General features: G+C 52.2%; 1 protein-coding gene across 1 annotated transcript in view; it reads right to left on the minus strand.

Moving 5' to 3' along the window:
• LOC311247315 (transient receptor potential cation channel subfamily M member 1-like) overlaps window positions 1–12,437 on the minus strand; it is a gene marked incomplete at both ends in the record, with an annotated part of 61,205 nt that extends 48,768 nt beyond the window's left edge. Inside the window, one exon of the mRNA XM_084337672.1 lies at window positions 12,345–12,437. Within this exon, the coding sequence (XP_084193798.1) occupies window positions 12,345–12,437 (93 nt within the window). The remainder of the gene's footprint in view (window positions 1–12,344) is intronic.
• Window positions 12,438–12,684: the final 247 nt, after the last annotated feature.

Consider the following 12,684-nt stretch of genomic DNA (forward strand, 5'->3'; position numbering starts at 1 on the left):
TAATCTGCATGTCCACATACATGAAAGAAGCTAAATGTAAGCATGACATAAAGAGGGACAGATGATAACGTTCAATTGCATAATTAGATTGGGATCATATTGAGGTTGAAATCAAATTAGGTTATTTTATTTTATAAGAAGAATAATTCCATTGCTATTCTGTTGCTAGGGGAACAGCTTGGGCCCCAGGCTATTTCCTTCCAGCTACTGTATACTGTATTGGACATTTATAATGTTTATGTTGTCGAGTTAGAAAATATCTATAATAAAATGTCTGGACTGATGCTCCGTTATTTCTGGTATTCGCGCAATTTCTTAAAATTCATTCAAATTCCCTAAACGACGCACATCTGCTGCGCTACACAACGAGAACACTTTGCCAGAGCTGTAACTGTCGGCAACTTAAGTGCGTTTGGTTTGAAGTTTCACAGCTGCGCGCGGGCGCGTGTGTGTGTAATATGTGTGTGTGTGTGTGTGTGTGTGTGTGTGTGTGTGTGTGTGTGTGTGTGTGTGTGTGTGTGTGTGTGTGTGTGTGTGTGTGTGTGTGTGTGTGTGTGTGTGTGTGTGTGTGTGTGTGTGTGTGTGTGTGTGTGTGTGTGTGTGTGTGTGTGTGTGTGTGTGTGCGTGCGTGCGTGCGTGCGTGCGTGCGTGCGTGCGCGTGTGTGTGTGTGTGTGTGTGTGTTTATGGGTTATGGGTGGGGTTTGTGATGAAATGGCTGATTGTCTCTTCGGGGGGCTGAGAGAGTCAGTCACATGGGGCCGACATGCTGTTGATTAACCCCGAAACGGGCTGTCAGGTGGTCTTCAACGCAAAGAAAACGTCTGGGAGGAGGAATGTAGAAGAATTCCTCCTAATGTTTTCTAAACCATTTCTCTAATGAAAGGGCCAGGGAAGAAAGAAACACAGAAAAATTTAACAAATTCATATAAAACTGGAAATAAGAAAATGTAGCTGTTTTCTATGTACTGTTGTTGAAAATAGTGACAGAAAACGACATGGGAAAGGAAAAATAATGATGGGGTTAAGGTGTCATGTGACTAACACATGACATACTGTAGGACTTACCCGAGCGTCGTATTCCTACACTTGTGGTATAGTGGTACATATGGTTTTCTGGACTCTCTGTAGCTACCATGGTACCATGGCAGATTGTGGCAGCAAAATGTCCCTTTATTACGGTCACCACCTACAGTATAGTGTATTTGAGTGAACCCAAGCAGGTATCATACCCCATTTGGAAATGAAGGCAAAATCTCCTTAAGTCATTACATTTTACTGGCTTTTCAAAGGCTTAGGGACCACTGCTATCCACTGTGTAACATGCAGAGAGAGCCAGAAACACATAACATCTCAACATTAAAAAGAACCAGTTCAGAATTGTTGGACCCCTAGGCCTGTTTCCTACTTAACCCTTTCACTACCACAGGGTTAACCCTTTCACTGTGACAATACAGAAGATTAACCCTCTCACTACCACATGACAAAGGGTTAACCCTTTCACAACCACACTACAGAAGGTTCTATTTCATTATGGCTTTCGCTCAGCATCATCTGCACTATACTTCACTTCGTGCACGTGCACTGAATAAAAAATTCCACCATGTACCTTTACATCCCAACATTCGTCTGGCCACACCCCCATCCGCTTACCTTCATAAGCAGGTGTGTGGTCACCTACTCGTCTCCTTCTTCACTTTCACCACAAGGCGAGATCAAGGGCCGCAGCGGCGTCTCATGCTGAGCGTCGCCATAATTCATAGAACTTGGTTATATACATAACCTTACGTTCTATTTCATTATGGCTTTCGCTCAGCATCATCTGCACAAGAGAGGCTGAGCGGGAGCCATAGCCCGACAAATGTACCCCGCTGAGGCCCCCCACAACCATCAGACCGGGGAGGACCGAGCCCCCCGACCCTCCCTAATGGAGGATACCCCCCCTATTGGAGGCTTACGGGAGGGAGACGGATCCGACCGTGCGAAGAGGAACTCAAGCAACTCAACACACAGGGTGAGCAGACCGTGGCTTGACCCCACGACTACACACACACACAACCCGCATGCCACCAGGGAACGAACGGAAGGAACAACCTCGTTACTGCCCCCAAAATCACGGGGTCAAGAGCAAACCCAACCCGTGGCAAGGCTGTAGCAGCGGAGCGCGAAGGAAGACCCAGACCCACTGAAGGGACTGGATCCCCTGGAAAAAGGGGGCCCGGAGAGGTCAATGACGCCAGGCACGAAGTGAAGTATAGTGCAGAGTCCATAATTCATAGAACTTGGTTATATACATAACCTTACGTTAATCCTTTCACTACCACACTACAGACGGTTAACCATCTGTAGTGTGGTAGTGAACGTTAAAAAAAAATTACTTTTATTTATAGCATTTTCAGCTTTTCCTGGCCACGCAGGACTGATAGAGGGAGAGAGGGAGAACGGGAGGAGAGGTAGGGAAGACATGCAGCAAATGGTCGCCAGGACTGGGAAACGAACCCGGGACGTCCGCTTCGTGACTCAGCGCGCTATGTGGTGTGCTACTGGAGCGCCCGTGGTAGTGAAAGGTTACCTTCTGTAGTGTGGTAGTGAAAGGGTTAATGTACCAGCGATCAATCAGTAGAGTTATTTCTCGGTAAGATCCAAGATCATACCAGATAGTTCGATTTGAGATAAACGCTGAAACCTACTCCACAGCGTGCCAAAAGCAAAGACGTTTGTTGTCAAGTATGATTAAATGCTTTCTTTTACAGTGGCCCCATTGACTTTACACCTTTGTAGCTAACTAAGAGGCAATACTGTATCAAACAGGAGAGAAGACTGTCAAGTTTTAAACTGTGGATACCAAACAGAAAAGGTAAAGATGACTTTAAACTGTTATTGCACTGCACTATTGCACTATTTTACTCTGTCTATTTTTAGCTTACTCTTTTTATTATTGTCTATTTAAAACTGAATCAAACCATAAACAAGGTGGCCTGTTGGGATGTTAGATCGTAATGTGAAAAACTGTGATTTTGTCTGCACTTTATGTGCTCATTTTATGCCTGTCTTTTTTCTGTTGTGAAGCGCTTTGAGCTGCAGTTTCTGTATGAAAGGTGCTTTCGCGCCGGAAACGGCGGCGAAAGATGAGGCGCTCCAGGAAGAGTGCAGGGCCGTGGCCGGCGCGCCTCCCCTGAGGTAAAAGAAGAGGAAACAGAAGCAATGAGAGACTTGACCGCACAAGTGGAGGCCCTGAGGGGTCGGTTCCACGACCAGGCAGGCCTCCTGGACCGACAGGCGATGTACCTGGAGCAGGCCCGGAGCGACCAGCGAGAAGCCCTCGCCTTAGCCAAGGCCGTCCTCGAGGGACACGCCCGTGAACCCCAAGCGACCACCTCGACGGTGTATGTCCAACGGGACCAAAAATGCAGCGAGTTCGGAGGGGGAAAAGAGAGGGGAGAGCTGTCAATAGAGGACTGGATCCGGGCAATGAAGTTGCACTTCTGAGCGAGCATGGTGCCAGCCGAAGACCAGGTGGAGGTATTACAACTCCACCTGAAAGGCAAGGCTAAGCAAACGGTGCGGTTCATGATGAAAGAGCCCTCCCCGGACCCAGACGCCCCGTTCAAGGTACTAGAAGCGACCTACGGGGACAAAGCCCCTGTCAGCATCCGTCTGGGGGAGTTCTACGACCGCAAGCAGGCAGCCGGCGAGACCGTGAGACAATTTGCGTATGAATTACAAGAGATGCTTCTGCGTCTACAGCGGCGGGCACCCACGCGGGTCCCAGACACCACCACCCTGCTACAGGAGCAATTCGTTCTAGGCCTGAGAGACGACGCACTGCGACGGGAGATGAGACGATATCAAAGAGAGAAAGGAACGCTGACATTCCTCGAATTAATGCTGCCCGCGATCGACTGGTCCAAAGAGGAGGAGGCACTGTCCACCGCTAAAAGCTCAGCCCGGGGCACGATACACGCCGCCGCCGCGGAGAGACACGAAACCCCTGTCGACGTGTCTGCACTACAGGAAGCCATCCGCCAGCTGGTTGCGGGCCAAGAACTGCTCCTCCGGGCCCTGCAGTCCGAGCGAGACGGGCCCCAAAGAGGCTTCCCTGGACGTCGTCCCCGGGGAGACGTGCCCGCTACCCCGCGTAGACTACCCCGCCGGAGCGAGGATGGAAGACTGATCTGTTACGCCTGTCAGCAGCCGGGGCATATCAGTAGAGAATGTCCACTCCAGGCCGGCAGACCGCGCCCAGCACCTTCCCCCGCAGCCGAAGCTTCGGGCTCACAGGGACACCTATCTAGAACACGAGGGCCGATCGACGCCGTTGCGGCAGGAGCCGTCGACTCGATAGCCACGGGCCCAGAGACCTAAGATGTATACGGGGGCTGTTACACCCTAGACGTACAGATAGACGGCGTCAAGACCTGCTGCCTCTTAGACACCGGATCCGAGGTTACCACCATGACCGAAACCCATTTCAAACAGCAATTCAAGACGAAGAGACTGTCCTCCGCCACCTGGGTCACCCTCACGGCCGGCAACGGTTTAGAAAACCCCGTGGTGGGGTGCCTCTTTGCTGAAGTGGAGTGTCTAGGAATGAAGTTCCCTGGAAAATGTGTGTTCGTAGTAAAAGACGACCCCCACTGCAGCTCCGTGGGAAACGCCGTCCCGGGCCTCCTGGGGATGAACATACTCACAGGGGTGTATGACCTCTTCGCCGGAATGGAGGGGATATGCCCAACTGGTCGCCATCGCTCCGACGCCGGGAGCGCCGCCCTGCGCCGCATCATCGCTGCCGTTGCTCACGAGGAACAGGGGTGCACCGCCCTGGGGAGAAGGGGGTACGTGAAAGTGGCCGGCCGAGACCCGGTGGTCATTCCCCCCCGCAGTGAAGTGGTCGTCCAGGGCTGCTGCGAGACGTCGGTGAAGATACAACGCCCCGTAATGCTCGAGAGTACTACGAGTGCCAACCTACCACCCGGCCTACTGGTGGCCAACGTAGTGGCCCACGCCCTAAATGGGAGGGTGCCCGTGCGTCTGTTAAACCCGACCGACACAGCCATCATGCTCCGGCCCCGGTCCGACTGGTGGAACTCCACCTCCCCCGTCAAATACTGCCCAAAGAAAGGGTGACCGTAGAAGAAGTTGCCGGAGGATTGAGGGTGACGGCGATTGAAGCCGGAGACAACCCGACTCTGGCGGCCGCTGAAGGGGAGACCCGACGACTAGCCGTGCCCATGCAAGCGAACCTCCAAGACCTCGCCCAGGGGCAAGTAGACTGACTGAACTGAACCGACGACGGAGACTATGGATACACTACCACGATCACTCACTACATCCCCACCGGGGACGCGCATCCCATCAAACAACGGCACCGCCGGATATCGCCTCACATCTTTCAGGAGGTGAAACGACACGTGCAAGACCTGGTCGCTCAGGGTGTCCTAGTGGAGAGCTGTAGCCCATGGGCATCGCCCGCCGTGATAGTGATCAAGAAAGACGGCTCCGTGCAATTCTGTTGCGACTACCGTCGACTAAACAATGTGACACACCGAGATGCGTACCCTCTACCCTGCATAGAGGAGTCCCTAGATGCCCTCGGGCAGGCCAAAATCTTCTCATCCCTCAACCTCATGGCTGGCTACTTTCAGGTGGCGGTGAAAGAGGAGGATCAAGAAAAGACGGCCGTCACGACGCCCTTCGGCCTCTATCAGTGGACCCGTATATGCCCTTCGGGTGGTGCAATGTGCCGGCGACGTTCCAGCGGTTGATGACCGCGGTGTTAGGGGACCTGGCTTTCGATGTCCTGTTGGTCTACCTGGACGACGTGGTGGTGTTCTTACGGGACTTCGAGAGCCACTGTCAGAAGCGGGACCTGGTGTTCGGACGCCTCCGCGAACATGGCCTCAAACTCAAGCCCCGGAAGTGTTTCCTCCTCAAGGCGGAAGTAAAAATTCCTGGGACACATTGTATCTGCGGCTGGGGTCCAAGTCGACACCGACAAAGTAAAGGCCCTGGAGGACTGGCCGGCGCCACGCTCGGCGAAAGAAGTGCGACAAGTGATTCATGTCGTACTACCGGCGATTCGTGCCCCACTTCGCCCAAGTGGCGCAACCTCTGCATGCCCTCATGGGAAAAGAAAAGAAAGGGTTCGCTAAAGGACGGACCGAGGCCTTCCAATGGACTCCAAAGTGCCAGGAGGCCTTCGACCACCTACGAGGGTGCCTAATGACGCCACCGGTGTTGGCATATCCGGACCTCCAACTCCCCTTCGTAGTGACCACGGACGGAAGCTACTTGGGGCTGGGAGCCATGCTGAGTCAGAAGCAAGAGGGCGTAGAGCGCGTCATCGCCTTCGCGAGCAGGGCCTACGAGGGTCTGAAAGAAACGACCGGAATTACAGCTCGTTCAAGCTGGAGCTCCTCGCCCTGAAGTGGGCGATCACCGAGAAGTTCCGAGACCTTCTGCTCTACTCCCAATTCACTGTGGTCACCGATCACAACCCTTTGCGGTACCTGGACACGGCCAATTTGGGAGCGGTGGAGCAGCGCTGGGTCGCCCAGCTGGCAGAATACGACTTTGTGGTACATTACAAGCCCGGCCGAATCAACCAAAATGCAGACGCCTTGTCACGCATCCCGATGAGGCAAGAACCAGAAGTAGCAGACACCGAAAAATACTTTCTAGCGATCACGGCAGAAAGCGTTCGTACTCGGCTGGGCCCCGAGGAACGGACTGAGCCGCCGGAAGTCTCAGCAATCGACCTGAGGCAACCAGGCCAGGTGGCCCCGGCGGAAGGAGTCCGTGCTCGCCTGAGCCCCGAGGCGCGGACCGGCCCGTCGCGGGCCCCCGCTCTAGCCGCAAGGCCAACCGGCAAAGGCTTTGTAGTGATCCCGGCGGAAGAATTCCGGGCTCGCCTAGGCCCCAAGGACCGGACCGACCCGCCGTAGTGGCGCAGAAGGGGAACAGCGGATACAGCTGGGACAAACTACGGCAATTCCAGGCGGAAGACCCCGAACTGGGACCGGTATGGCAGGCAGTAACCCGTGGGACCCCACCCACTAAAGCCTTGTTGCAGGATGTGAACCCATGCCTCCGCAAGTTATACGGGCAGTGGGAGCGGTTCCGTCTACACAATCAAGTACTGTTTCGACGCGTTAGCGACCCCCAAGACGGGGAAGAGCTCCTGCAACTGGTGGTGCCGACGGCACTGCGGCGACACATATATGAGACCCAACACGACTACGGGGGACACTTCGGTAGACGGAGGACTATAGACCTGATGAGGCGAAGTTACTTCTGGATAGGGATGGCAGCAGAGGTGAATGGCTGGGTGCAACAGTGCAAGCGGTGTGCGCTTGCCCGGGACGTATTCCCTAAGTCCCAGACCCCAATGACCTGCACCAAGGTGACTGCGCCCATGGAAGTCCTTGCCATGGACTTTACCATGTTGGAGATGTCGACGGGCGGCTATGAGAACGTCCTGGTGTTGACCGATATGTTTACCGGATACACTATCGCCATCCCGACCAAAGATCAGACCGCCAAGACCACCGCCGCAGCACTCATCCGGCATTGGTTTGTGCTCCATGCCGACCAAGGTCGAGATTTTTTATCTGGCGTCATCAAAGAACTCTGTAGACTTTACGGGATCTCTAAGAGCTGTACTACGCCCAGGGGAACGGCCAATGCGAGAGGTTTAACCGGACCATGCATGATATGCTGCGTAGATTGCCCGCGGACAAGAAGCGGGACTGGAAAGAACACCTGCCGGAGCTGGTACTTACGTACAACTGCCACGTGCACTCTTCCACGGGGTACGCCCCCTTCTACTTGCTCTTCGGGAGGGATGCAAGGATGCCCAGGGACGTACTGGGTGGCAAAGATGCCGTGGACGGCGATGCGGAGAACTTGGACGAGTGGGTCCAAAGGCACCACGAGCGACTGAAGGCTGCTGCGGTGGCCGCGGGAGCCACAGCTAAGCATACGTCTCATAGATGCCAACGGATCTATGACCGAAAGTCCAGAGGCGAGCTCATAACGGCCGGAGACCGGGTTCTGTTGAGGAACCATCGACCCAAGGGTCGTAATAAGATCCAAGACAAATGGGAACCTACGCCCTATCTGGTGGTTGCACAGAGCCACGAAGGGACGCCTGTCTTCACCGTCCGGCCTGAAGAAGGGGGCCCGGAGAAGACTGTCCATCGGGACCAGCTCAAGCCCTGTACCTTTCCCAATTCCGACCGGGGAGGGCGTGCGCGGGTCCCCCGGAGGACTCCTACGCGTTCGCAGAGCTCTTCCGAGACAGACGTGGAGCCCGCCGTTTATCGTCCTTGGGAACCGTGTCCCAGAGCATGTAACCCACCCAGGTCTCCTCGGGTCGTCGCTGAGGTCGTGCCCGACGCGGGAGAAGAGGTGGAGTCGGACACATCAGGAGAGGACGGCGTAGATGGAGGCGAGGAGGGCGATGCGGGCGACCAGCCTGTAGCTCAGGAGGACGAGGCCGCTGCCGACGACCTGTCGGTGGGAACGGACGATTCAGACACAGGGTCTGAAATGGGAGGGGTCGGACCACTCCGGCCACAGAGGAGTACTAGAGGTCGGATACCCGCCCGGTATCGTCACGACTATGTGCTCAAGAGTGTGTTCATTGAACAGTGTTTGCAAATTGTGAATAGTTGTGTGAAATTGTTGGTCTAAGGACCGTGTACATGTATGCGTTTCACTGGTGTAACTCCACTAAACTGGGGGTTGTGTAACTTGCATTGGGACTTTGCAAGTTTAAAGTAGGGGGAAATGTAGACACCTGAATATGTCTAACAATAATTCAATGTGTCTAACGTTAATTCCTTGCATTCTCTGTGTTCGCAATGACGTTGTGTAACTTGCTGACCTCTCTTGATCCTCCCTATCCTAACATTGACACTTAATAGTGGGACATGATACAGGTACCGCCAGGGGGAGCTGGTGGCGACGTTGGGCAGGGGGACACAGGTGAAGAAGGATGGGCTCAGGGCGCGGCGCCGACGGCGGAACTTCCTCTTCATCGTTTTCCAGAGAAGAAAGAGGTCGCTTGGAGCTGGAGCTCCAGACATCAAGCATGCGAGATATAAACCCAGTTACGAGGCGGGTTAGTAATGGAATATGCGATAGCTTAGCTTTCAGTTAATGCTAAAGAGACATTGTGAACGAAGAAGCAGACGAGCTACTGCCGAAGAGTGTGGTAGATATGGCACACGTTGCGTTTTAGCTAAAGTATAGGCGTCATGACAGGGGGTCGTCCCGACCCACAGCTTAGCTTCAGTTAGGCTAGCACCACAGTTTAGCCCGCGTGTCGCCCCACCCCTTCAGCCCAGCAGCGGACGTCACTGCACTGCACGCACCTCCAGCCCCTCCGAGCCGTTACCCCAGCAGTCACCTGCCTAACGTCTACCCAGCCCCGCCGCCTGCTATCACAGGACTTCTCGACAGCCATCTCACCACACGGACGTTCGTGGTGGGAGCAGGCCCGCCCTTGGTTAAGTACACTCAAGCCAGTTACAGTGAGCGCTCCGAGTGCTGGAACTTTATCGGTAGACATTCTCTTTGTGCGGCGCGGGCCCTTTAAGGGCGAAGAGAAGCAGTACTTTGAACTGACACTGGTAACAATGTTTAGGGGCGCCCCGACATTTATTATTTTGGGGAAGCCGGCTATAGATAGGACTTTTGTTTTCAACGTGGGCCCACTGTCTTTTGGTTGAATGTGGTGTGATAACGTGTGTTCTTTTCTAAAATTCCCATTGAATAGCTCCTGTATCCCTCTCCCTCTTCCTCCCCTCTCTCCCCACCTACGGGGAAACTAACCAGTATCTAAACCCTTAAAGGGACGGGTTTTATTACTGTCTTGCCCAGTGTGGGAAGAACTTTAGTCATTACCGTAGAGCGAGAGCACTAGGTGCCCAGTGTGGAAAGAGCTTTGATTCTTGTGTAAATACATGTCAAAAGAATAAGACTTTCAGTAAAAGAGAGTTAAATGGGAACACTGTGTGCGTGTCTGTTAATGTGCATTCTGTCTAACCCTTTCCTTTCTGGGTAATGTGCATTATGGTTTAACCCTTTCCCCACCCCCTGCCTATGCCTCATTGGGACAGGTCTCTACTCGCCAATCAGGAAGGGTACTGCTTTGGGGAGAAAGTATCTCATCCATCATTACTGCCATCGGGTGTGGGAGGGCACAGGAAGTATTGGGGGAAGTGTGGGTGTGTGGGGAGCTACTGCTAATCGCCCTGGAGGGCAAGAAGGACCAGCGCACCATCCCTAGGTTAGTGAATCCTAGGCCCCATCCACTCCCTCTGCTAAACCTCCACTCCAATACTCCTGACCTACCAGGTGGCAGTGTACATCCACTCCCATAAAGCAGGGATAATCCACCCTGCTACACTTATATAGTATAATAACATATTGTGGGCGATTCAGCCAGAGCCACAAACTGAATCAATGATACACATTTCTTTCACATGTGGTTTGTTGTTGATGTACAACCGTGTGTACCGCGTTAAGTTTTCTATTCACACATTCTTCTCCCTGCTCTATATCTCTGCTCCCTGACCCCATTACAGGAAACTGAGCATACTGTACACTCCTCCCCACGACCTCCCGCCACGGCTTCTGACCCCTGCAATCCCACTGTCACTGAAATGTACATTATTCGAATGTATGTTAATCACATGAGAGCAGTGAACGACATTAGAAAGAATCAAAAGCTTAATCTGGGCCAGATGCTGCTCACCGTTTTCCATTCTCTTTAGATTAGGAACGGGCAGGTCAAACTCCACTCACCATCTCACACACAGACCATAGCGGCACAAAGACTTGACAGCGCGGTCCTCGCTGGCTGAGAGACCAGACGTATAACAGTAGGGGACTGTGTGGACCGTCACATGGACTGGCACCTTGTCTGCCTAGTGATCCATTTCTGGAGGCACAGCCTAAAAGCTGGAAGTGGTATAGGCTGTGAATTGACTGATGTCATGTCACACATGAAATTGATACGCTGCCAAAACCACGTGCACTTGAGGGAGCCCCTGGCGTTCCCATGCTGCGCTACTACTATCAACCGATCATGTGGATCGTGTACTATATTTTGTTCTTGTGTAGCTACTGTACTGTGTCTATGAATATCAGCAAATCTGTCAGCAAAATAGACACATTCCATGAGTCCAAATAGACGATAAAGGCTATATTGTGTTGTCATTAGTTACAGCGGTCCAGCCTGCTGCTGAGTGGAATACTGAAATCACACAGCAAGCCTTTCAATCAATTCATCATCCAGCCCTCCCCACTTTCTCTCTCTCTCTCTCTCTCTCTCTCTCTCTCTCTCTCTCTCTCTCTCTCTCTCTCTCTCTCTCTCTCTCTCTCTCTCTCTCTCTCTCTCTCTCTCTCTCTCTCTTTTTTTTATTATCTTTTTTCATACAATGTGGCCTTTTTTCCAAACTTCCTGCTGTTGAATACAGCCAATCAAGCAGCACCTGTTTACACCTGATGTAAACAAGACGAAAGTCTTTCTCTGGTCTGCATCCCCTTAACAATTGTGTGTATTGAGCTGTACTGTACTGTACCCATTCTGCAATCTGTTAATACAATTTTCAATAAATCAATCAATCAATCAATCAATCAATCAATCAATCAATCAATCAATCAATCAATCAATCAACCTTGTCTTACAGGCAACCAATGAATGAACTGTAAATTATATATGAATCTAACCTGACATTTTGTCATATTCACCCATCCATTGTCTAAAAGACTCAACAATCTGCAAATCAACTGCACTCAAATATTCTTCCACGTGGCTTGTCATTTGTTCCTGAGTACAAAAAAAACAATGCTTATTATTTGACATTTGACAGCACATTCCTCATCACTTGTGTGCAACCTAAGCTCTGATGGGAGGTTTTTAAAAGGTGTGAAATGTTTTAACTTCTGAGGATAATGCTTGCTTTGACCTGCCAGGCAACCTGTCCTTAACCATCTTCAAAGTGGAACAGTAATAAAGTAGCACTTCAGAGATAAGGCAAACCCAGTAACAACAACCAAGGTAGGATGTAAAATAAAGCATATTCATCAGAGAATCACCCAGACATCATTCAGAATGCCCCAATGCTAAGTAAAAACACACATAACACATGACAGTCATTTAGCTATTTTTAAGGCTCCCTCAGACTCTCACCACAGAAATTCCCCAAACCAATCATTGAACTTCATCTGAACTTTGCCAGCCGTGGGATAATTCGGTCCTTGAGCACTTTGTTGATCACATGACACACGCTGTCTGTCTCATAATCACTTTAGGCAAGGTAAGGTGCTATCTCACCCTCTGTGACCCAGATGACGTGCGCTTGATGGAAGATCGTTTGAAGGACCCGCCGGCCCCCCTTCCTCTCCCCAGGAAGCTCTTGTTCTCCATGCCGCCCGCTGCTGCTCCCGCTGCTCCTCCCGCCACTCCTGCCGCCGGCTCACTTCCACTCAGCCACAGGTTATTATCTCCTTGTCCTCCAGTCCATCACCTTCACACCGCATCCCATTCCCAGATACAGTACAAACCCAGCTCTGGGCCAGACCCATACAGCGGCCCGACTTGTGCTAGACGGAGCCTATAGGAAACACCTTCACAGTTCTGTCTCTGAGTCCGACTCCCCGGGTCTACTGGCCTC

Source organism: Notolepis coatsorum (assembly GCF_963971535.1).
Source record: "Notolepis coatsorum genome assembly, chromosome: 20".
Lineage (NCBI taxonomy): Eukaryota > Metazoa > Chordata > Actinopteri > Aulopiformes > Paralepididae > Notolepis > Notolepis coatsorum.